Here is a 25,943-nt window from a genome sequence, read left to right as displayed (position 1 = left end):
ATTGAAGCCAATTAATCACAGATGCAGCATCGAAGATCTGTTGTTTCTGTAGTAAGGAGCAACACCGTAAGAACATGCATAATTCTCAAATTTTTTTGTTTCTTAACATAACCACTGAGTCTTAATCTGCTTGAAACTGATTTTGGTGGAACTAGTTATGAGTGAATTATTGCTTAGCTGAACATTCTGTCCTTTTGTGAGGGGAAGAAGGAAATTGCAGCGACATTGATGAATTGCACTGAAAATAATGTGAAGTGTGACGTAAAGGTTTTCCTGCGGTTTGCTATGTGCACAGTTTTCAATTTGATCCTGATGTCAGATACGCTAGTCTGTTATATCACACACATTTTGAAAACATGGCGACATCACGCCTACGAACCTTGAGCACACACCCCAATAAAGCCTAAAAGGACGTATGTTCCCCATTATCTGTTAGGTAATACATGAACATAGCAGCAGCCGGTGAAGTCATACCCACTGACATAAATGTTGTACATATTCCCTCCTGCATCATCAACGTCCTCTTTCACCATTTTGCTCATAGCTCACCATTTGTTCAGCATTGCTTAACGCGCTAACATGCCGATTGCAGCCAGAGACCTTCTTGGGTGACCCCTAATGTGTATTACATAACAGCCGTGGGCCAATTAACTTTGTTGGCCACCCTGCGTATGGATCCAAGGAGCCGTAAAGGCCAGTGTTATTGTAGAGGGGCCCCAGAATATGAGCGGGGACGCTACAGTATATTGTCTTTTCTCAAAGATTAACTTAACGCATCATCACTACTCCTTTGCATCACACACGCCAGTATAGCACGACTACTGTAAGAGATACTTCAGTTCCCTTAAGAACAGTCAGACTTTTTTTTATTATTATTTAAACAATTGGACCAACTGCAAAACTAGTGACGATTGTCCTGCTTTGGCAATCAAACAAAAGGGGCTGCTCCTTACGGGCATTTGCGAGGATATTGTGATAGGAAACAGCAGTCAGAATTGAAGGTTGATCCCCATTAAATTGAAGCACTTTTTTTTTTTTTGTGGCCTAAAAACACACAGTACAAAATTATTATAAATAAATGTTTTAAAAACTCGAAACTGTTTGAAAAGTTTTTACTGTAAGTTTATCCAAACTTACCTCATTGGTGGGGTGGGGGGGGGGGGGGTTGTGATAATGTGGTTAATTGTATAGTATACCTTTCAAAAGAAATTGAGGTTGAGGAAACGCCTGTGGAAAAATAAGTGCTGTCCCTTTTATTTGCGTTTTACATCGTCCGTACTTCGGCCTTTTCCTTGTATTGTTCTGTGTTTTTGCATAGTATGTAATACAAGGTCATCATCATGCCTACTCTCTCATATCTATAGATGAAATTTGTGTTCACAATTATACTTATCACAAACACTGACATTTCAACTTTGGAGTGTTGTCTTTATATATCCACTGTAAATATAGACTGTTTGCTTGGCTTAATAACAAAAAGCACTTTCCTCAGTCTTTTTTTAATTTCCTGTCCAGGATTAGTGTGGAAAGAGGTACCCGCTGAAATGCAGATTGTAGGTCAAACAAATACATCGTGACATTTTATCTGTCCATGTCATGCTATTAAAAGTCTCATTACAAGTGTGTCTGTCAGCTGTCACATGGATGCTGACAAGCAGAGCTAGGTTACTTTAGCCCAAAATGTTAAGGATTCTGTTTGGACAAAATGATCACACACACCCCATGTAGAGATGTTAAAAAACTATACACGCCACACTATTTTTAACCAGATTTTTAGGGAGCCTGGCGACAAAAAGTGTTATACTAATTTCTGACCCACACACTAAAATGCATCTCTGGTCAGTACAATATGGCTGAAGAGATGTACATTACATTATACAAGTCAAAATTCATCCATCCATCCATCCATTTTCTACCGCTTATCCGGGTCGGGTCGCGGGGGCAGTAGCTTTAGCAGGGACACCAAGACTTCCCTTCACCCACTTCATCCAGCTCTTCCGGGGGTATCCCGAGGCGTTCCCAGGCCAGCCGAAGGATGTAGTCTCTCCAGCGTGTCCTGGGTCGTCCCCGGGGTCTCCTCCCGGTGGGACGTGCCCGGAACACCTCACCAGGGAGGCGTCCGGGAGGCATCCGAATCAGATGCCCAAGCCACCTCATCTGGCTCCTCTCGATGTGGAGGCGCAGCGGCTCTACTCTGAGATCCTCCCGGATGACCGAGCTTCTCACCCTATCTCTAAGGGAGAGCCCGGACACCCTGCGGAGGAAACTCATTTCGGCCGCTTGTATCCGGGATCTTGTTCTTTCAGTCACGACCCACAGCTTGTGACCATAGGTGAGGGTAGGTAAATCGACCGGTAAATCGAGAGCTTTGCCTTCTGGCTTAGCTCCGTCTTTACCACAACGGATCGATACAAAGTCCGCATCACTGCAGACGCTGCACCGATCCGCCTGTCGATCTCCCGTTCCATTCTTCCCTCACTTGTGAACAAGACCCCAAGATAGTTGAACTCCTCCACTTGGGGCAGGATCTCATCCCCGACCTGGAGAGGGCACGCCACCGTTTTCTGACTGAGGACCATGGTCTCAGATTTGGAGGTGCTGATTCTCATCCCAGCCTCTTCACACTCAGCTGCGAACTGCTCCAGTGAGAGTTGGAGGTCACAGCTTGATGAAGCCAACAGAACCACATCATCTGCAAAAAGCAGAAATGAAATACCGAGGCCACCAAACCTGACCCCCTCTACGCCTCGGCTGTGCCTAGAAATTCTGTCCATAAAAGTTATGAACAGAATCAGTGACAAAGGGCAGCCTTGGCGGAGTCCAACCCTCACCGGAAACAAGTCCGACTTACTGCCGGATATGCGGACCAAACTCTGACTCCGGACGTACAGGGACCGAACAGCCCGTATCAGGGTGTTCGGTACCCCCATACTCCCGAAGCACCCCCCACAGGACACCCCGAGGGACACGGTCGAACGCCTTCTCCAAGTCCACAAAACACATGTAGACTGGTTGGGCCAACTGCCATGCACCCTCGAGGACCCTGCTAAGAGTGTAGAGCTGGTCCACTGTTCCACAGCCAGGACGAAAACCACACTGCTCCTCCTGAATCTGAGATTCAACTTTCCGACGGACCCTCCTCTCCAGCACCCCTGAATAGACCTTACTAGGGAGGCTGAGGAGTGTGATTCCCCTGTAGTTGGAACACACCCTCCGGTCCCCCTTCTTAAAAAGGGGGACCACCACCCAAGTCTGCCAATCAAGAGGCACTGTCCCCGATGTCCACACGATGTTGCAGAGGCGTGTCAACCAGGACAGCCCTACAACATCCAGAACCTTGAGGAACTACGGGCGAATCTCATCCAAGTCAAAATCAAGAATTGCAAAAGTACATCGCAAAGTTAGTCATGTTTATGCGAAGAGACTCATCTCTTGAACATGCTATAATCTCTGTCTGAACCCTGTGTTCGCATCCTTCTCCAATACAGTGGGTACACAATTATCATTTTTAATTTTTGGGCTATAGCTGTGAACATTTTCTTCTTTACACTCATCTATTGGCAAACATGTTTTTCAAATACTGTATGAACACATCGGAGGTCGACAAACATCCATCTTTCCAACCTGAAAAGTGTTCAAGAACAGGTGTTCTGGAGTGTTCATATTTGGCTTCTTAGCTCTCATAACTGTGACCCTGTAGTCCTCAGGTCTTGTCCATATAGCCTAGTCCTTATTGAATGATCTGACCCTTTATAACCTGACCTAATTGACGTGTTCAAACCTCAGCTCATCTTTGACCTCCATGTGTCTGTTCCTTCGCTCAGAGAACCAGTTGTGTAACTTTTCCAGAGCTCAGCTAAACAACAAACAACATCCATCTCGAGTTACCGGCCTGTAATCCAGGTTCCCACCGAAGACCAGTTAATTTGGTCGCACTAAACAGAACCTCATGACTAAAGCATCGGAGCAGCTGTGTTTGGGTTGTGTGCTAACATGAGAGGACACTAGCGGACTTTGTGATGCAACAGTTGTGCATAGGAAGGTGAGACGAGGTGTGGTGTAGCGTGACGACAGCAGAGCAAGTGCTGGTGTGTTTGTGTCGTTAGTGATCTAATCAGTTGGACACATGGCGAGCACAGTGTTAAATATCAACATTCTTTATGAGTTGTTGTGGTTAACGTTTAGCATATACATTGTTCCAAAGTTTCTGTTTTCGTTTTTGCTCGATTAAAATGATGATTGTGTTACACCAAAGGTAGTCCTGCCAAACCATGTTTTCGGTTTGGCTTCTCATTGTTTCTAATTAAGACTTGGAATCGAAGAAAACATAACTGGACTCATCCATTTTATGTTTTTTGCATATTCATTGTACTGTATATTGCACTGACTGGATAATCATTTTTCATGCTCCATGAACGTGAGCAAATGTACAGTTTCCAAATTCAAGTTGTTTTTTTTCAACATTTCTCAACGAAGTCAAGCAAGACTAATGCATAAAATGCTGGATTTTCATGAAAGAAAATATTAATTTCAGAGAGATGACATAACAGTATTCACTTTGAGGAGGCCTGTATTCCACAATTGAGTTAAACGGTGTTTTGGCCAGGGGGTTTGTTGGGAACGTGGAAACGCTTCAAGCTTTCATGCAAGCCAATATTTGATACACTGTGCATGTAATTCATACACAGACACATATAAATAATAATTTTTTTCAGAAACTGGCTAATAATGGCTTAATAAATAGATAATCAATACCAAAACATGTCATAGTTGATAACAGCCGACACATTTATATTGCATTTCCATACATAGGGGTTATTTTATTGTACAGAATAACTCCACTGCATGCAATGTATCTGCTATAGAAGTCTTCCAAGAAGTGTTTTAAGTTAACGTGGCACAAGCTGGTATGACAAGGTGGGCGGCAGTTTTAAATTGTTTCAAATTGTTGACCGATTGCATCGGGCTCTAGATGTTGGCATGGCAGCTGAATATAAAAGGTTTATTAGGTAATAAAATTAGGTTAAAAAAAATCCTTCTTTCAGCATGGATCTCTGTTAGTTAAATGCAGAGGTGGGTAGGAATGTGCTACATTTACTCTGTTACATTTACTCGAGTAACATTTTGGATAAATTGTACTTGTCAGAATAGTTTTAATGAAGCATACCTTTGACCTTCACTCAAGTATTTATGTTAAGAAGAAACTGTACTGTTACTCTGTTACAATACTCTACATACCGTACACTACTTTCATTTAACAATAATTGCGTGCACGATCTATCTTTAGACATTCATTTTCGACTTCCGGATTGGGTGTCCTTGCTCCAATCCACCGTGATTATCACAGTTACATTTGACTCAAGTTCACCAATCAAACGGCACGAGAAAGTCACATGTCCGCACACAACGACTTCGATTGGGTTTCGCGGCCCAATCAAAGTGAGTTGCGATAGCAGCGCGCGCCTCGTGTTTCCATTACGGAGTATGAAAAACAACAGCTTTAACGTGGAACGTAGTTTTATCAGTGTCCAAACATGGATATTTCAGCCCACTTCTAACTTGAGAAAGCATCTTGCGTTAAGTTGCAGGTCTTTTTTGCTGATGTTTTGGCTGTGCTTATGGCAACATGAGCCCTACTTTATGGTCACAAGTACAGTAACTGTAAAACATGCACCTTCTGGGGTACGTTTTCTCTCTCTCTCTCTCTCTCTCACACACACACGCACTTAATGAATAAGTCTGGTTAGCAAATAGCTTCTTCATACAGTCATTTTTTGTGGATAAAGCAAATACTGTTTCTGGAAGGCCCTATGCATGTGTTGTTGTTCCACTTGAAAATTGAAATGGTGGTAGGTGTGTGTGGACTCCCATTGAACATGAGGTTGAATGTGATCTGTTATTTCCCAACACAGCCACATGCCAGTTATAAGAGGGAGTGCATCCTTGTGCAACCAAATGTATCTTCTTTTTTTTGTTTGTTTAAACTTTATTTAACCAAGTAAAACACCAATTAAAACAGAACATCTCTTTTGCAATGGTGACCTGGCAAAGAAGGCAGCAAGTTAAACGTCAAGTCCAAGTCAATCACATTCAAGTTTATTCCAGTTGTTTTTCTTTTTTCACCTTCCCTCTCAAAAAGAAATAAACCGGTTGTGTTGTTCAAATTGTAGGTCACATGTAGGTGGAGAAAGTTTTTAAATGATTTATCTTGCTCAAATTTTTTTTTTACAAAACATAAACCTGGCATTTGAACAGGGGTATTTATACTTGTTATATTCACTCCAGCCTTGTTCCCGTTTTTGTAATCTGCCTGCTCAGCCTACAATATTGTGCTGTCTAACAAGTAGAAACAATATAGTATAAGACCATTCCTTGGAGCTGAATTTGGCTTAATTTATTATTTTGCAAAGATTGTTTTATGTTTTAGATTAAGCTGAATTTGCACATATTTTATGTACTGTATGTTGCACTGACTGTTATTTTTTTTTTATTTTAGTTGACATTCATGCTCTGATTTATAGAAAACAAAAATATCAAAAGTTAATCACTAGTTACGTAGTACTTGAGTATTTTTTTTCCCCCCACGGAGTCCTTTCTTTCTCTTACTCAAGTAATTATTTGGAGGACTACTTTTGACTTTTACTTGAGTCATCTTATTCTAAAGTAACAGTACTCTTCCTCGAGTATAATAATTGGCTACTCTGCTACCCACCTCTGGCTACATGATGTGGAAGTGCTGCATGTAATACTTTCTCCCCCTCAAATTTGCCTGAGAAGACAAGTGCGTGCACATCTCCACTGGAGTCACATTCCACTAAAGCAGTTGGAAGCCGATTGTAGATGACTCCTGCTGTCTAGTTCACATGTGGTTTGCTCCTTATGTAACACAAGCACAAGATTTGGGTGTGGAGAGGGTACAAATCCTCTTGAAGGCAAATCAAAAACTCATGCAGATTGCACTGCATCGATTAGATTAGCTCACAACAAGACCTTCTAATACAAGAACGATGAGTGTTCTTGTCAGACTTCCATCACGGCTTGAACATCTTTACCCTTTACAATTCCCATACAGTTTTTACACAGCACATTGTTTAGAGTAATATTAATACTTTGAAATACTTTTTTTTTTTTTTTTTTTTAACTTTGTAGCTCCATCTTCAATCCCTGCCCCCTCGCATCTCTGCCCAAAGAAAGACCTCCAGCTCACTAAACGTGGTCGGCCGCTAGCACGCAGTCGTGCACAGCATGCCAAGAGTATTGCCAAACATGAAACGTTACCGGTTTGATGTATTTTTTGGGAATGTACAATCAAATTTTAAAGATAAGAGTGTTACAGAGTGATATTCCAGTGTTCCCAATAGACCGAACTCCTGCCGTACTTTATTTGACCTCTTAAAACAGTTTGTCTTTTTGAGGTTAGTAGGGTCCCATCACCGTTCCAAGACGCATGCCGTTGCACTGACAGTATTATTTATAGCAAACCATGCGGTGGCTGGACAGCCAAACGCACGTCCAGACATTGAAGAGCATGTAAACGGTGTGATCGGCTACTCTGAATGGATGCAGAGCACTGGCTCTGGCGTTTCTTGAGATTCCTTCCCCGTGCCCTCATTGGCTCCCCAGATGGGCCCGCCTACTTTGTGTTGTCATTGGCTCCGTGTTTGGCCGGCCTGCCTTCTTCGTGTCCCAATTGGCTCCCCATCTCGCTGTTCCTCTCGCTTCTTACTCATTGGCTGCCCGCTTTGGCCCAGCCCAGAGCACGTGCCTCGCGGTTCTCCCTCCTGTGACTGGAATGAGGTGAACCCTGTCACTGGTCCCACTACTGTATAAACCAGTCTTTGTGGCACATCAAGTGTGGGGGGGAAATATGTTTGGGGAAACACAACGATAACGTTTTAGCAACTAAGACTTTGGCAATACTGACTAGAGGTAATGTGTGCTAATCTCTGTGTCCATTCAGTCTGAGAGGTGGAAAAACTTGGCATCTATTTAAACTGGCTTCTTTTTTTTTTTTTTTTTTTTTTTTTTTTTTAAACACTGACTACAACTCCATTGTTTCAAGAAGTGGTTCGGAGCGTGTCTTTTTCGCCATGGCGGAGCACACGCGTCGAGGAGCGCAGTAAAAGTTGTGTGTTCCGGAGAGCACCTGACATCCGCCCGACATGACCCTCGGCGCGGTGTCCGGCTCCGGCAGCTCGCCGGCGGTCAGCTTCTGCTCGTGTTGCGGGGCCAAAATGGTGCCTTACTTCAGCGACGACGCGGTGGTGTCAAATAATCAAATCAACCAACTGTAAGTGTTTTTTTATGTAGCTAGTTGAGAATAACGATTCTTGCTTGCCCTTCATTATGTACAATAATCAAACTCGTATTTCTGTAAATACACGTGCAAGATACTGTGGCTATAATATTACGTATTTAATTTGGGGGTTGTGACATTTGTAAAAGTTTTGCAATATGTGCCAAATGTGTACTCCTGGCAATGTAGCCGCCCGAAACTTACTCACGATCATCGTCATCAGCATCATCACTGCTGTTTGACCATATTGAGACATACAGTGGCTGTACAGAGCAGGTCCAACCATGTGGCATATTTCGTTCATGTCACATCACCGGAAAATAGAGATTGAGGAGTTTGCCTTGGGTGTAATGCACTACGTTTTGATTGTAAATAAATACTACCGGTTATTTTTATGAAACTTAATTGAGAGTTGGAGCATTGTCCATAGAGGGTTGTTTTTTGTTTTTGTTTTCTCCCCCTATGACGAAAGAGAAGAGTTTTGTCATCATTTCTCAGGACATTTTCTCAGGACATTGCATGTTACTTTGTAAAGAAAAAAAAGCATACTCTTCACAGCTATAACATATGTTTTTGGTATTTGGTTAAGACTAGATTTTAATAATAACATGGAGCAAGACATGCCCTGATTACTTTGTTAATTTTCTCGACACATACGGGACATTTAGGTAAGGTACACGTTCTGATGAGATCCAATCCATAATAAATAATGCTTTGGTTTGATTGACCCTCTCAGTGATGTATACATTTTTATGTTTGTAGTGGTAGAGAATTGTACTCCTTCATATTTTGGCTACCTTAATGCATAAGAAGTCAAAATAGGAAGTCATGAATGCATGTCCAAAGGGAAAGTTTAAAACCTCATCCGTCAAACAATAAACTCATGTGGTCAAGATAACAGGAGGAAAATGAAGGGTTTAAAATGCTAGCTACTTGAATACTTGATTCATGAGTGATTCAATCGACTTCATCCACTTTTCCAGTAAATCAGTTCTTGTCTCCCCTGTCTGTGTTTTGTTGAGTGTTTCGTAACATTCTTGTTCAGTCAGCAGTTGGCAGAGCTCAGCGTGAGAAATTGCCTTCTGTCATGGGTTTGGGGAAGTCGAGGGCAGCACAAGTTTTGATTGCAGTGTTTTTTCACTGCTTTTTCACATGAATGCAGTTAAAGCCAAACTGAAGTGTGTGTGTGGGGGGCAGGGGGGTGGGGGGGGTGCCTGCAGTGTGTCAAACAAGATGTAGTTGATATTCGAATCGCTTTATTTCGATGAGGATGCTGCTTGAATACTGGTTATAGCCTTTATATTTGTAGCACCACATAATCCAATGCTTCTGTCTGTGCATTTTCAGTGTTTGTAATGCTATGCATGTGTTCACTGCGACGTCCTAAAAATTCTGTTTAATAGATGTTCAGTAACTACAAGTATGTCACAGTACATGTTGGCATTCGTGGTTCCCTCAATGAAATGTGCCAGCAGCACTCATGCAGCCCCAGACCATGACACTCCCCACGCCCTGCTTGACTGTAGGCAAGACACATTTTGCACTTCTTACCTCGTCGCCGCCACACATGCTTGACACCATCAGAGCCAGCCATCTATCTAGCCATCCATTTTACTGCCGCTTATCCGAGGTCTGGTCGCGGGGGCAGCAGCTGAAGCAGGGAAGCCCAGACTTCTCTCTACCCCCAGCCACTTCATCCAGCTCTTCTGGGGCGTTCCCAGGCCAGTTGGGAGACGTAGTCTCTTCACCGTGTCCTGGGTCGTCCCCGGGGCCTCCTCCCCGGTCGGACGTGCCCGGAACACCTCACCAGGGAGGGGTCTAGGGGCATCCTAACCAGATGCCCAAGCCACCTCATCTGCCTCCTCTATATGCGGAGGAGCAGCGGCTTGACTCTGAGCCCTTCCCGAATGAGCGAGCTTCTCACCCTATCGCTAAGGGAGAGCCCGGGCACCCTGCGGAGGAAACTCATTTCGGCCGCTTGTATCCGCAATCATTTCGTTTTATTCGGTCACGACCCACAGCTGGTGACCATAGGCGAGGGTAGGAATGTAGATCGACCGATAAATTGAGAGCTCCATCTTTACCACGACAGACCGATACAGAGTCTGCATCACTGCAGAAGCTGCACCTATCCGCCTGTCGATCACCCACTCCATTTTTCCCTCACTCGTGAACAAGACCGCGAGATACTTGAACTCCTCTACTTGGGGCGGGATGTCTTCCTTGACCCGGAGAGGGCACTCCACCCTTTTCCGACTGAGGACCGTGGTCTCAGAGTTGGAGGTGCCGATTTTCATCCCAGCCGCTTCACACTCTGCTGCAAACCGCTCCAGTGACAGCTGAAGATAGCGGCTGGATGCAGCAATCCGAACCACATCATCTGCAGAAAGCAGAGATGTAATACTGACGTGGCCAAACCGGACCCCTTCAACACCATGACTGCACCTAGAAATACTGTCCATAAAGGTAATGAACAGAATCGGTAACAAAGGGCAGCCTTGGCGGAGTCCAACCCTCACTGGAAACGTATTCGACTTACTGCCGACAATGCGGAACCAACTCTGACAGGTCGCAAAGGGACCGAGCAGCCCGTATCAGTGAGTCTGGTACCCCATACTCATGAAGCACCCTCCACAGGACTCACCGAGGGACACGGTTGAACGGCTTCTCCAAGTCCACAAAGCACATGTAGACTGATTGGACGAACTCCTGTGCACCCTCGAGGACCCTGCTGAGTGTGTAGAGCTGGTCCACTGTTCCATGGCCAGGACGAAAACCACACTGCTCCTCCTGAATCAGAGATTCGACTTCCCGACGGACCCTACTCTCCAGCACCTCTGAATAGACCTTACCAGGGAAGCTGAGGAGTGTGATCCCCCTGGAGTTGGAACACACCCTCCGGCACCCGCCACCCCGGTCTGCCAATCCAGAGGCACTGTCCCAGATATCCATGCGATGGTGCAGAGGTGTGTCAACCAGGACAGGCTTACAACATGCAGAGCCTACAGGACAGCTCTCATCCACCCCTGGGGCCTTGCCACAGAGGAGCTTTAACCTATAAGAATTGGGTGTGAATGTGCTGTAATTCATGATCCTTTGGGTATTTTGACACAACCATTTCACAGAGAACACACACATTTATTGAGACACCTGGCAACTTTTAAAAATCGTAAAAAAAATAAAGGGAGGGGAGAAAAAGGCATATCTTTTTTAAGAGGTGTATTTCAATACAATTCTCCATATAGTGTCCACATATTAGTGGCTGAAAGTCTATCTTTAGAGTGACCTGGTTTCCAACTTTTCTTTTTTCCATTCCTGTTGTGTACAGACTGCCCTCACTGCTGGATCCCCGGAAGTCCCTCTTTGCCTGGTGATCTGCAGTCAACCTGGAATTAAACGTGACATTGGTGTTGTGGGGATGGATAGATCGCATAGATTGACCCTTAAATAAAAGAGTTACACTTCAGTGTTGGACGTCTCCATATGGTCACAATTCTTCAGGAATTTCACTGTCCTCTTTGATTGTGTCACAGTTTTCTACAGTGATGCCTTTACGCAGCAAGGCCTAACATACACCCATAGCCATGGTCTTTCCCACGGGGGTGCATGCAGCATCAGGCCTTTTGAGCCTTCCCCGCATTGAGCATAGCCCTATATTTAACCCACTTCACAGTGACTAATATGGGCACAGACTGGTTGGTGGGGGGGGGGGGGGGGGGGGGGTCACTTATCTGCCTTCTATGTGGAGTGATCCTTACATAGTGATGATTGTGTCTGACTGATTGACTGCTGCTCTGCCTCCATTCTGCAATTGGCCAAAATAATAAAAAAAAAAAAAAAACATCCATCCTACTCACTCAGACTGGCTCTTCATACTTTATCCAGCCTCCAAAGCCATTTAGAAACTGGGGCAAGGGGGAAAAAAAAAATCCCTCTTAACCTGGTCAGTTGAGATGCAGGGACACAGGTCGGGAAAAGTGAGCCATCAATTTTTCGTTCATCCATTACTAATTTTCCATTTGTTTCTACATATTGTTAGCTCCCACAAGCCATTTCGATGGATTGTCTCACCATTCTGCATTTAATCAATTGTGAGTGTTACTGTATGTGTTAAGTACAACTTGTCAGGTAGGACTGAGTCTCCCTTCTATCATACTCCATTCCAACATCATAAATGTCAGTACAGGCCGAGAGGCTAATGTACTGCATACATAGGCAACAGTAATGCAGTGAGAAGGCCCTGTATAACTGCCTTCACACAGTCACTCATTTGCATCTGCAAGTGACCTGTATGATTCTCTGCAGCATGTCGTTGTGCCATAGACAACCCACAAAAGGATTTCATGTACAGTAACAGATTGACACTAACTGTGAATGCCATCTATCAATAGCTGACACTTTTAAAGGACTCATCTATTTTTAGCTACAGTCCTTCACATACAACCCCACCACCTCTCCAATTCACAGGCTTGGATTTCGTTGTAACAGTTAGTGAGCAGGTTTAAAAGTGTCTGATTGTGCTCGTGCACAGCCTTCCGTTTATGACTCCTGGTGAAGGTCGTATTACTGATGCCACTGTGTACAGTATCGCAGCTTTACAAGGTCATTGCGGTGAAACTGAATAGAGTGACCAAGTTGAAAAATTAGGAGAAGACGTGGGGAATGCGGGAAAGAGGATGTGATGAAGGGGGAGTAAAAGGAAACAGCTGGATCAAGGGTGGCTAGGTTATGGGAAATGAGCACTGCGCATGGCTGTCGTTTTGTGTTTTTCTTTCGGGTTCTTGTCTGTCTATGGTGATCATATGCTACTCATGCATGAGCTCAGCAAAACTCGGGAAGTAAGATTGAGTTGCTGGAGGAATGTGGAGATTAAGTTACTGAGGAAAAAGGGGGATGCCATGATGCCTATAAGTCCTGTTTTTCACAAGCGGACGCCATGAACTGTGGACACTCGGTTCAGTGATTGTAGAGTAGAAACAAGAAAACATCCATTATGATGAAAACCCTTTGTCTTTTCATGTTGACACGTTATTGAGTTCAGGTTTTTCAGTATGTTTCAGGTGTCAGTTCCTCATCTTCATTTATGGGGCAATGCAACCACCCTTATTTGAGCTCAGCAGAACAGGTTTGCCTAGTCTCTGTATTCTCTTATGTTCCCTTTTTTTTATTATAATTTTTTTTGCTACTAGCCATGAGGCAGCATCAGGTTCTCGCATAATCTGGTAACGTCCATTGCAAGAGCTCTACCAAAAGTATAATAATGTTTAAAATATTTTGCCCGTCTCATATACTAGCATAATAATTAAAAAAAGGGGGGGGGGGGGGGTCTCAGGACTTATGTGCAAACTACAATTAAAAAAATAAATAAATAAATAAATACAAATAAAAAAAGGAAATCAAGTATTAAATAGGTGGCACGGTGGCCGACTGGTTAGAGCGTCAGCCTCACAGTTCTGAGGTGCGTGGTTCAATCCCCGTCCCTGCCTGTGTGGAGTTTGCATGTTCTCCCCGTGCCTGCGTGGGTTTTCTCCGGGCACTCCGGTTTCCTCCCACATCCCAAAAACATGCATTAATTCGAGACTCTAAATTGCCCGTAGGCATGACTGTGAGTGAGAATGGTTGTTAGTTTCTATGTGCCCTGCGATTGGCTGGCAACCAGTTCAGGGTGTAGCCCGCCTCCTGCCCGATGACAGCTGGGATAGGCTCCAGCACGCCCACGACCCTAGTGAGGAGAAGCGGCTCAGAAAATGGATGGATGGATGGATGGAAGTATTAAATATAATGTATTACGTTTTTGGTTAATTTTTTTTTGTGTTCTTTGGGGGGGGAAAAACAGGAAGGGGACGAGATATGAGGTATTCAAACAGGTATCAATTTCATAACAGATTACACAAAGCTTCACAAATGTTCATATATGCACCGCTTGTGACATTGACACACACCTTTCTTTTTGTCATGTCCGAATCTGCTGTCCAGTGACTATATTTTAAACGGATTTCCTCAAATGCACGCATTACAATCTTGTTTGATTGTATTCATGCATATTCTAACAAATGTCTTTTCATTGCTAGCTTTTTGACATCCCAACTGGTAAAAACAGCACCATATGAATATAAATCCATTGAGTGTGAGTGAGAATAATGCAACCTGGCTGACAGCTTTGGTGATTTGTCACAGTTCCAGTTATCAGGTCCTAATGTGAACATCATGTATCATTGTCTGCTTTGATCCTGACCAGATAACCGCATTGTGTTAACACAGTCTAAAATAACAATGGAATTTATTTTGACTGCCACTTGAATGCTGGATGGCTGTCATGGCTGTGTCGCCATCTTTAAGTATTTTTGCTGATCCCTTGAATGTCAGTTGATTTGACGGAGTCATTATTGGTTGCAGAGTCTCTTGGCTTAGTGGGCCACGTGGTTTCTCTAAACAAAAAAACAGTGCCTCACACTTTCACGCTACAGGCTGAGAATCGTGCACGCCCTCACTGTTTGGTCTCTCCATTAAACACTGACTTTACTTATAATAGGTCATCCTCAATGCAGTGACCTCAGTCATGCTGAATAAGATTAAGTGTTCTAAATAGGGACAGATCACCTTTGGTCCAGAGATTTTGGGTGCTGGCCAACTCTTATCCCTACTCAAACATTGTGGAGGAGGGGGGCAGGCGTTATCTTCCCTCTCAGACCCTCCGTCCCCTCCCAGTCCAGTCATCCCTCTTTGCTCACAGCTGCTGCAGTGAATGCGTTCAGTGTGTGTAATCCAGCTGTGTGGAAGAGCAGAGAACATTGTGTTCCGAGTTCACATTTGGGCTTGTTTTTTTGCTCTGATTTGGGGTGCCTCCTGCCAAGCTATCTTGAATGGAGCACTGTGACAATGACACATAATCCTGTGACCACACCACCTATGCATGTGCGATAATTTCAATGACAGAAATGAATTAAACGGTCCATTTTTTAAATTAGATATCTTTGCTGTCTTTTTGAGCCGTCCAAGTTTCGTCTTACGGGCTCTTAGGGCTGGCTGAATATTTAAAAAGCAAGAATTTTAGTTGCAAAGATTAAAATGGCTGACAACAGTTTGCTTGTTTGATGGAGAAATATGCAGGTGTTTCCTTAATTTTTTTTTTCTGTCTTAGATCTCACAAGCCAGAAGTATGCATAATACTACCCATTGTGATATTATAAGACCATTTTTAATATGTATACATATGCCAAAAAATGCTTAAAATTGTCCTTGAGGTGTATGAATTTTGAGCCCTTTTTGTCTTTCCTTGTAGTATCAGCGAGAGCTTCCTCACGGTAAAAGGTGCCGCCCTTTTCCTCCCAAGAGGAAATAGTCCCATGCCAAACTTTGCACCTCATATCAGCCAACGCTGGAACAAGCACACAGGTAAAAGATAGACATAGACAGCATCAACCATTACATACAAGTATCTCCTTCTCACGAGCTCTCATCGACTTTTTTTCAGAACATCATGTGTTCACAGAGTGGTTTTCCCAATAATATTGTTTTGGGGAGTCAGTTTGCTATATAAATGTTTGTGTAGGACATGGTGAAACTGTAACTCTAAAAAAAATTCTAAAAATACGACCATGTTTTTAAACAAAGAAGGCTCCCCACTGTATTTAGAGATGAGCAAAATGAAGACAGTGTCCCCGGAACTGGCTCGAGGCGAAATGACGCAGTATCTTGGTTCTAATGTTAACTTTTAACTGCCAAGAATGTCTCAACCAACCCAGAGTTAAATGTGTATGGTTTTTGCTAGGGGATCTCCAGAAGCATCTTCAGACTATGTTCACTGTGCTGCGGCCAGAGGATACAATCCGACTGGTTAGTAACACTGACATACTTTCCCACAACACCTGCGACGTGGCAAACGGGACAATGGAGAAGTAGGACCCCTATTGATATGGATATACTGTACACTACATATATACAGTATAGTAGACGTGTACATACATTTAAATGTATAGGATGCTTTTATTTAAAAACATTTTATACATAATATACAGTATAATAGAGTTGGAGGTACATTGTATTTGTAGTTATTATATAAAGTTGTACCGCTGTATTTGGTTCTCTCACCGTTAATGGGAAATAATGATTCTTTTGACGAGATCACAAACATTCTCTAACCGTTTAATCATCTGGGGAACCAAATGAACATTTTAGATGGGTACTGCAGATACTTCTCGGTTAATTGTCAGCATCTGCCATCGCTGCATTTCACTACTCGTTTTAGGATAAGCGCACAGGCGTGTTGTTTAATTGACCAGGCAAGAAAATGACCACAGTGGGAGTCAGATACAAAAACCAGTCTGATTCCCCCCCCCCCGCCATCTGTCAGGCTGTACGTCTGGAGAGTTCCTACCCTCAGGTAACCCGCTACATGGTGGTTGTCTCCACCAATGGTAGACAAGACACAGAGGAAAGCATCGTTCTTGGCATGGACTTCTATTCCTCTGACAGGTTAGTACCACAGCAGCAGCAAACTAACCATCCTATAGAGTCCTATGTACATTTCCCATTAAATTGCACAAAATTCAAGATTGATTGTTCCAATGCAATGAAAAAGCTTGGCCCATCCTAGTTCGTTTTCCTGCATTTGCTTTGTGTCTGAATCAAAACTACAATGAATACAGGAGTATTCACTCTCCTCTTCTAATATACTTGACATGCTGAATCTCCCTACTAGCTGCTGTACAGTGGGTCTGGTTCTACCTCTGTGGAGTGACACGCTGATCCACTTGGATGGAGATGGGTACGTCCTGGTTTTACACCTATAGCTGTGACCAAGTGTCTGTATTTCTGAAACTGCTCCTCTTTCCCTTTGCAGAGGTTTTAGTGTGTCAACTGTGAACCGTGTTCATGTTTTCAAGCCAGTCTCAGTCCAGGCAATGTGGTAAGCATTATTTTACTTTTTGTTCAGAATCATCGCTTGCAGCTACAGGGATTTTTATGCCAACTTAAGAAAATAATGTGAAGGAATTCATGCACTGTCTTTGACTGTGACGTCTAGACTTTTATCTCCTTCGCTATATTTCTTAACTCTCCTTTAGCTTCATTCCCTCTAAACCAGGGGTGTCCCAACCCTTCTCCACTAAGGGTTATACACGGAAAAATCAAAGCATGCGGGAATCACTTCGGCATTCTTCACCTTTAGTTTATTGAACATTCTAAAAAGCAATCAGCGTGGTACGTATGCTAAGATAGCCAGATCGATATGGCCCATGACCTTTGCACTTACTTTCCTGCTTTTCTTTTTCTTAATTCAAATTACCTTCCTTTCTACTTGTGCTTTCATGTCTTTGTTTCTTGTCTTGCTGTTGGTTCAGTAATTTGTGCCTGCACACTTTTAAACCTGCTGCTCTCTAGTCTGCCTCGCTTGTTCAACACATCTCCCTTGGCCTTTTCAAGAAGCACCATAATCATCAGGAATCTTTTTTGTTTTTGTTGCCCACCTTAGGTCGGCTCTCCAGTCGCTTCACAAAGCGTGCGACGTTGCCCGCTGCCACAATTACTACCCAGGCAGCCTGTTCCTGACATGGGTCAGCTATTATCAGAGCAGGATCTCCTCCAACCAGTTCTGCATCAACGAGTGGAACGCCATGCAGGATGTTGAGTCACACCGTGCCAATTCACCTGTTCTCTTCACAGATTTGTGAGTAGAAGAGGAGCTCACATTCATAACATTTTGATCTGCTTATCATCCAACCGTTATTGTTTTCCGACCATCTGAAATTATTTTATAGTCAGAAAGCAAGTTGAAACACCCCTTCCATTTGCCCGTTTACTGAAAACCACCTCCACAGAGGAGATTGGAGCTTGGTCAGACCATCACATGTCCAAGCATTGCCCAACTTCTTCAGATAGAGTTGCTTCATTTTTTCACTGAGCTAGAGTGTCCACATGCTTGCTGTAACGGAAAGGCGACATAGAAGATGACCAAATAAACTTACACGTGAGGTAAAGTATATCCAGTAAGTACACTTAAACACGTGCTTATTGGGACACTTAATGACAAAGTTGTCAACAGTCCCATAAGGAAGCACTGAAAATAGTGGGAATGACCATGATGGAATTATGGCTTAACTAATACCAAGGAAATTCCCCTCCCTTCTGCCTAGTCATGTAGTCATGTGCCTCTCGCTACATATGTTTGGATCGTGTGTGTGTGTGTTTCGCTCTGAGATTCTGGAGTGTCCAAAATAGCTGAGGCTTTAGCGGTCTTGATTTACATTTGGAAAAATAGAGTGCAGACACATAGATAGGTAGAGCGACACGGAACAGACAGAAGCAGGTGACAGGCAAACCCTAGCACGCATTCGATGGCAACGGAAGATTTAAATAGAGCTCCTATTCTATTCGGTGGGGACCGGGGGGGGGTGGGGATAGGCAAACGTGGCTGTCAATAAAGAAAAACAAATCACAATTACATGCTGCCCTCCTGGGAACATAAATGCGTCACTCTTTCCCACCAAGGGATATGTTTGTGTTCGAGTGAACTTAATAAGGTGCCCACCCATGTTTTATGAGCAATACACATACACACACCAATCTGTATTTATTGCCCAGCACAAGTTGACCCAGCCTTATAATTTCTTCTTCTTCTGTAATATTAGGAACTCCTAAGTGTTAATTCTGTTTTCACAACGCTAAAAGTGAAGTAAACCAATAGAGAGAATGGAATTTCTTTCATCAGCACCATTCATTGTGTCAGCATACATATGAAAATGACTTTTTCTGTGGGTTTTTGCGGTCAGCTGCCCCCGGGCTGTCTGCGGCGTGCCAAGACTTTTTGGAAGGGTTCAGTCATGACTGGATGCGGTGTCTTTGTTGGCGAAGGAGAATAGCTGCACTCAAGCCTGAGGAATCATTATGTAGGGGTCAAGAACACTCAGAGCACTAAAATAAACAAACCAACTGACTAAGAATTGGACAGCTCGCCCTCAGTTTGTCCCAACAATCGAGCATTAACAAAAAGGAAGAAGGGGCTTTGAAGAAGGTAATTAGGTCACTTGAAAGAATCGATCCAAAGGCAAAAAGTGTCACCAGCGTCAATCTCGAAAACAGCAAGACAACAGGAATGTTGAACAAGGGAACTTTGTTGTGGCTCACTCTCAGATTTTCTCTTCCCACTCCAGTTTCAGAGAAATGGACAAAGTGGTGATTCTTGTTTTGTGGAATTACTAATGTCATTGACACTCCAATAATTCAACGAAGAGAAACTGTTACCAGTATGCCATGACACTTCTTTTTGTGTTTGTGCATGTTGAGAAGAATGCGGGATTTGTATATTTTGTTTGTTTGTTTATTTTTGCACAGACCCACTGAGAGAGAGCGCACAGAGAGACTGATAAAGATGCGCCTCAGAGAGATCATGATGCAAAAAGACTTGGAGAATGTCACCTGCAAGGAGGTGAGAAGTGAGAGATCCACACGTGCAGTATTTGCAGGTGCAGCACACCAATAGCTCACCACGGTGTGGTTTTGAACAGTCAGCTCTGATTTGTCGCAGGTTTCCGGTGATGGTGTTGTGACACCAGAGATATATAAATGAAGACATTTACTAGCATAGTAATTGAATAAGATGCATGCATGTAGAATGCGTTCACATAGTGCTTAAAAATGTATTAGACTCGATTAGATTGATGCTACGGCTGCCCTAAATGAACAGCCGTTTGAAAATACCATTGAATATGCAGCTCTTGGAACAAAATCTAAAATATAGTTATTAGTGTTGTGTGCTCGACAAAAATGAGTACACCTCCTTGAAGCGTAAGCATTTTTTGTGAGCAAATGTTTTTACTTGAATTTTCTTGTTTGTAAGAAGTGACAAATCAATAGCATAACGTAAGCTTTTTATCAATTTCTCAGTGAAGACAAGCCCAAAACACTCACTCGGGGTTTGCAATCAATGACCCACATTTGTGGGAGTATTTTCTTGTACAGTATAGCCTGTGAAAGGAAGCTCAAGGTTTTCTAGCAATCCGTCATTTAGCCCACTGTGCATACCATATTTTATTTCACTAGATCCGCACAGAGCTGGAGATGCAGATGGTGTGCAACCTGAGGGAGTTCAAGGAGTTCATAGACAATGAGATGATTGTCATCCTTGGACAAATGGACAGCCCCACGGAGATCTTTGAACATGTTTACCTGGTAAGAAGCGCAAAGCCTGTTGTTATTCTTTTACCATGACTCTGGCTACCGTTGCCTCATCTTCGAGTAAATGATTAATAAGACTTGACTCAGTCTGAGCAAAGCACAGCCGACTGTGCTGTGACAAATAGAAGCTTGTGACACAACATTGAAGAGCTTGATATTGACTCGCGCTGCGCTGTCTCCAGGGCTCTGAGTGGAACGCTTCCAACCTGGAGGAGCTGCAAAACAGCGGGTAAGACATTTGTCCCCACAGTTACTCAGCGGCACACACAAAAAGCTCTGAATTTCAAGAAGAGCTGATATTGCTTTTCATTCTGGAGGTTTGCTTTTTATTAGTTTTCTTTATGTGAAATATTTATAAAGCCTGCGCAGTCTCCACCCCAAGACATTAGTTTATTGAAACGATGTGAACGATGCACATAATGTATGTGCCCTTCACACACTACACTCCACTACTACACTTCCTCTGTGGTTGCAAAGATTCAAGCAAGAGAAGACGGAGCAGAGAGCTGAAATTCACATCAGCCATGCTTTGCTTTCCTTCCGAAGCGTGTATATTGTAGCGTTGAATGAATAAAAGCAACATTTACATTTCACACATGTATTACATTTGTATCTATCAATATTTCACGGTTGTGTGGTGTTAACTAAGCATATTAGGACGGAGAATATGAATTGATGACATTTAAAAGTTAACTTTCCATCTCTTCTCTAGCGTCCGCTACATCCTGAATGTGACAAGAGAGATAGACAACTTCTTCCCGGGAATGTTTGAGTACCACAACATCCGGGTGTATGACGAGGAGGCCACCAACCTGCTGGAGTACTGGAACGAAACCTACAAGTTCATCACCAAAGCCAAGTAGGCCTTCACAAGCACAAACGCACAAATGTACGCATTCCACTTTCCCAACTTGTGACTAAGCATTATCCTTTTTTTTTTTTTTCTTTTTGTCTCACATAGGAAAGCCGGTGCCAAGTGTCTGGTCCATTGTAAGATGGGCGTGAGCCGCTCGGCCTCGACAGTGATCGCCTACGCTATGAAGGAGCATGGCTGGACGCTGGACGCCGCCTTTGAATATGTGAAGGAGAGACGAGCCGTCGCCAAACCTAATCCTTCCTTCATGAAACAGCTGGAGGAATATCAGGGAATTCTGCTCGCCAGGTGAGATTTGCATTAAAATTCCTGGCAATAATTTGTAGCGGTGCTCACATTTATTTATTCCCGATTTATTTGTCCCTCCGCAGCAAACAGAGGCATAATAAACTATGGCGCTCCCACTCAGATAGTGACCTATCTGATCGTCCAGAACAATTGTGTAAAACCTCCTCTCACCCCTTGGGGCGCTCAGACTCTCAGAGCAACAACAATAATTCCTCCCCCGCCTTGCATCATTTCCTGGGCGTGGCCGTGCTCCAGGCTCTAGTTTCTCAACCCGACGATGCCATGAAATCGACCCCTGACCGACACGCACAACGCGACGACGCACGTGACTCACCGGTTGAGGAGTCGGTCCGAACGGATTGCGACGGCACGGTCCCGCCTCCCTCGCCACATCCAAACGCAGCCAAGCTCGCCCCAGAGGAAACGCTCGCCAACGCTGCGAACGCGGTCGTCACGGCACCTGCCATCTTTCCCGATCCTCCTCCCTCGCTCCACATCCTCCCCCCAACTCCTCATCTTCAGCGTGCCCACGAGAATCACGTAACGCCGTTGGCCAGCCCAGGGAACCAACCACTGGAACTGTTTCTTCACTTCCCGGAGCAAAGCAGCTCCGAGGACCTTTCTCCCATCACCGTGATGTCCTCGGACACCTCACAACAGTCGCCGTCAGATTCTCAGAGTGACAGACACAGCCCGCCCAGCCCGGTCAGCGACACCCCTCTCCCCACGCCGCTTGCCTCAACTGGACCCAGCGACGACAACAACAACCCCAGCGAACCTCAAGCGGACGGCCGCGGCGAAGCCGACGGCTCTTCCGACCACAGCTCGGACAGCATCGACTTCTTCAGTGCCAGGGAGAAGTTTCTGGGCTTAGCCCAAGAGGACAGAGCACAGAAACTACCGGAGCAAAACATGGATGGTGACGACAACAGAGGAGCTGAAGAGGAGGAGGAGAGTGAACAAAGGACAAGTCAGGTGAAAAAATATATATATATTTTCATCTGTCTCCATATGGTAGTAAAAGTTTTAGAGATAAAAAAAAATCATGGATCTCAATGCAATAGTCTAGTTTTATAGTCTAAAAAAAAAAAAAAAAGTGTTTTTTATTTTCATCCTTCTCCACACAGGTTGTAGGTTTAAAGTGGGTTGGTTGCACTTCAAGATTTGTCACTCCTCGTTTCTGGTGTCCCTCATCCACCTGAAAACGCATAAAAACAGGGTCACACCAACAAGGTTTTGAAACCTGAGATTGCAAACATTTTAAAAAAGGGTCTCAAAGTGGCCGTTTTGGAAAACTACACCCTTATCATTTCCGACTTTTGGTGCAAACACAAAAAACAAAACAAAAAAACGAAGGCCATGTCCACACAAATGCGGTTTTCAAGTGGTTTATGGCCTTGAAAACAGAGCTTGTGGAAAACTGACCTTCCAAAAATCTGACTTCATTGTGCCTGCAGATGAGGCTGGAACTGTTTTTGTCATGTTTCTGGCCGATATTTTTTTCAAACATTTAAGGCCCGGGCCTTGTATTTTTCTACCCTTTCAGCTCGTTAGTGGCCATTTTTGTCCACATACAGATATAGTCCGTAATTTTTAAGATTTTGTTTTTTGTTTTGTTTTTGTTAACTCTTACTTCTTTTGCTGCATAGTTTTTAACAATTCCTTTTTTTATTTTTTAATCCTTCAAATTTCAGTTTGTTTGCACAATGTGCAGGTTGGACTTTCTATATTATTTCTATATCTTCTCAGTACCACCTTTTTTTTTCCACCTTCTATTTCTAGTACAGTACAATAGTACTGTGTCTCTACAGCTGACAGAAGGAGTTCGCACTTCTTCTTCATTTTTTCTTCTTGGCCTGGCTTTTTTTAATTTAGTCGTCGTCATGTCAATATTCCCAAGAACAACAAATCGCTCGCCGACTTAAATACACTCACAATACGCATGTTTCCTTCTCTCTTTCCACAGTCCGAGGATAGCGATGACAAGCTCAGCCCCGACAGTCTGCATCAGCCACACCACGACAACGGAATATCAGTCCGCCATATTGTCACTGAGATCGAAGCCATATGCCACCCGACTACTTCCTTAACTTCTCCCGACCCCTCCTCTCCGTCGCCCGTCCCTCCGCCCTCACGCAGCCTTCCGCTCGTCCGGTCGGATCCTGGGGAGGAGCCGGAGCCCGAAGTCGCGCTGCCCTCTTCGACTCCTCCCTCGCACCTGCAGTCCCCCTCGACGCTGCCGTGCGACCTGCCGGCGGGCGCTGTGCGGCGGGCCACCGAGCAGCTGGAGCAGAAGCTGAGGCGGGAAATATTGGAGATGGCCGCCACGCAGCGCTCCCCGCTGCCGTCCCCCTGCAGCGAACACCCTCCTGTCCGAACGTCTGAACAGCCAAACCACTCTACCCAGGGCGAGACCACCGGTGAGGACGGAGGCACACTAACAGGACTGAACAGCTCAGGAACAGTTAACCTCCAAAACACTTCCATCGGCCAGATTGGTGCTCTACCACATCCCCTAAGTCATATGATGTTCGATTCTCACACAGTAGACTCCTCTCGTCATACCTCAGCCCAAACCCAAAGAGACAGTGGGCTCCAAATGAGCCTGGATGGGGTCACAATCCAGGAGTCGGACCTCGATGAGAACTCAGAGTCCTCAGGCCGGCGAGGAAGTTGCAGTCCCGACTGCGCCGCACAGAAGCGTCTGGCACGCGGCAGCCTGGAACTGGAAAAGATTCAGCAGACGCTGAGAGAACTGCAGGCGTTCCTCCACGACACGGGGCAGCCTCAGGGTCCGAGGGACATCATGGAAGTGGAGCCTCCTACGGCCCTGGATGCGGCCCAGCGGCTCAGACAAGACGGGAAGAGCTTCCTGGAGCCGGCCGGGTGGCACCGAGCTATCGAGCTGGAGGCTCGCATCCGCCAGGCGGGCCTCACCCCGCCTTCTCTCATGAAGAGGTCGGCCTCCTTGGCTAAACTGGACTGCCTGGAATTGTCAGCCAACGACCTCAGCGACCTCGACCTGAGGCAGCACGCCCGGACGACGGCGTACACCCACTACGCTTTCCCCACGTCTCCGTCTCACTCGGACGACACGTGGAAGAAGCAGAAAGTTCTCACGCCGAGCGACTGCCCCGAGCGTTTGTCCCGTGAAGACCTCCCTCCGTCCCTCTCCCCCGAGAGGAACGAGCGGGAGAAGCCGGAAGGCGGCGGGTGCGGCTCGCTGGGTGCGGCGTCACGGCAACAGGGGAGGGCTCACTCTTCCCGACGTTCCCGGAAAGCCGGCGAAAGGAAGCAGCGCGCTGCTGCCGCCACACTGCTGTACAACACCATGTGACCTCACCCGTGCACCATGTGTCCTCACTGCAACGCACACTAGGGGACTCGGCTCCGGGTGCGCCAATGGAATTTGTAGCAGGTGTGTTTGCAATGTGATGATGCGAGTGTGTGTGTGAGTGTGCGCGTGCGCGCGCGTCTGCACGTCAAATTGTGAGACATACAGAGACATGATTCTATGGAAAGCCATTTTAGAATCTGTTTGATAAATGCTTGAAAGGCTTTCTATAGAAGTCAGATTTACCTCTCATGCACCCCAACTGAAATACTCCTGTTATATAATGAAATACATGTTTTCGTACTGTGTATGAGAGCGTTTCGGTAGTGCGCTGTGTGAGAGGTCATCCTGAATTGTGTTGCTGACGACCCCTCACGTCAACTTCTGGATGTGTTTGAACTGGATTGACAAGCTGTCATGCACACAATGAACCACGCACTCCATGTTTGTTTTTTTAATGTCCAGTGACGTTGACTGCAAAGTGTATAAAACTCCAACAACAAGAGGGCTTCTTCTCAAAACATGCACTTTACTGTTTTGATCGTTTTATTTGATTTCTTAACAAAAATGTTTTGCACTGAAGTCAATGGAGGCTTGACCAGCCTCTTGTATTTTTGTTTTTCCACAAATGGACAATTGTCTTTAATTCATGTTTTAATTAAAACGGGGCAAAGCGGATATTTTCAGAGCAATTTTTTTTTTAATTCAGAGCTTTAGCAGTTAATAAATACAGTGTGCTTGTTTTGACTGGAGTCTGACTTCTCTCACGACATACACATACGCGATCTGTGCTGCCATCTGCTGGACGGTAGATGCACTTCATCGTACTCCTCGGGATCGAAAACGGTAACAGCAGGGAACCTTTGTTGTGAGTAGAAATGTGCCACACATCTCAGTGGGGTGTCTTTCAGTGCTGATATATATATTTTTTAAATATAATGACACTTATGTTATAATTAGAGCATCAGCTTTGAAGT

At 44.6% G+C, this 25,943-nt stretch overlaps 2 protein-coding genes across 4 annotated transcripts in view; one reads left to right on the top strand and one right to left on the bottom strand.

Annotated features, from left to right (window-relative positions):
• ssh2a (slingshot protein phosphatase 2a) overlaps nucleotides 1-25,710 on the top strand; it is a 32,277-nt gene extending 6,567 nt beyond the window's left edge. The window contains exons 1-15 of one of the 3 annotated variants that reach the window (XM_061781397.1): nucleotides 7,776-7,929; nucleotides 8,066-8,290; nucleotides 15,579-15,691; nucleotides 16,068-16,132; nucleotides 16,650-16,771; nucleotides 16,998-17,063; nucleotides 17,139-17,204; nucleotides 17,769-17,963; nucleotides 19,628-19,721; nucleotides 20,336-20,464; nucleotides 20,653-20,699; nucleotides 21,183-21,329; nucleotides 21,432-21,632; nucleotides 21,716-22,607; nucleotides 23,599-25,710. In XM_061781397.1, the coding sequence (XP_061637381.1) occupies nucleotides 8,163-8,290; nucleotides 15,579-15,691; nucleotides 16,068-16,132; nucleotides 16,650-16,771; nucleotides 16,998-17,063; nucleotides 17,139-17,204; nucleotides 17,769-17,963; nucleotides 19,628-19,721; nucleotides 20,336-20,464; nucleotides 20,653-20,699; nucleotides 21,183-21,329; nucleotides 21,432-21,632; nucleotides 21,716-22,607; nucleotides 23,599-24,969 (3,636 nt within the window). In that variant the 5' untranslated portion in view covers nucleotides 7,776-7,929; nucleotides 8,066-8,162 and the 3' untranslated portion in view covers nucleotides 24,970-25,710. Of the gene's footprint in view, nucleotides 1-7,775; nucleotides 7,930-8,062; nucleotides 8,291-15,578; nucleotides 15,692-16,067; nucleotides 16,133-16,649; nucleotides 16,772-16,997; nucleotides 17,064-17,138; nucleotides 17,205-17,768; nucleotides 17,964-19,627; nucleotides 19,722-20,335; nucleotides 20,465-20,652; nucleotides 20,700-21,182; nucleotides 21,330-21,431; nucleotides 21,633-21,715; nucleotides 22,608-23,598 lie in introns of those variants that run through there. The other 2 variants (XM_061781396.1, XM_061781399.1) reach the window with 2 other exon arrangements.
• tp53i13 (tumor protein p53 inducible protein 13) overlaps nucleotides 1-25,943 on the bottom strand; it is a 400,199-nt gene that overhangs the window by 292,321 nt on the left and 81,935 nt on the right. The gene's annotated exons all lie outside the window — the stretch shown is intronic.

This window comes from Phyllopteryx taeniolatus, chromosome 8 (assembly GCF_024500385.1).
Source record: "Phyllopteryx taeniolatus isolate TA_2022b chromosome 8, UOR_Ptae_1.2, whole genome shotgun sequence".
NCBI classification, from domain to species: Eukaryota; Metazoa; Chordata; class Actinopteri; order Syngnathiformes; family Syngnathidae; genus Phyllopteryx; species Phyllopteryx taeniolatus.
The sequence above is the reverse complement of the archived record's forward strand: the minus strand, read 5'-3'. Positions and strand labels throughout refer to the sequence as shown.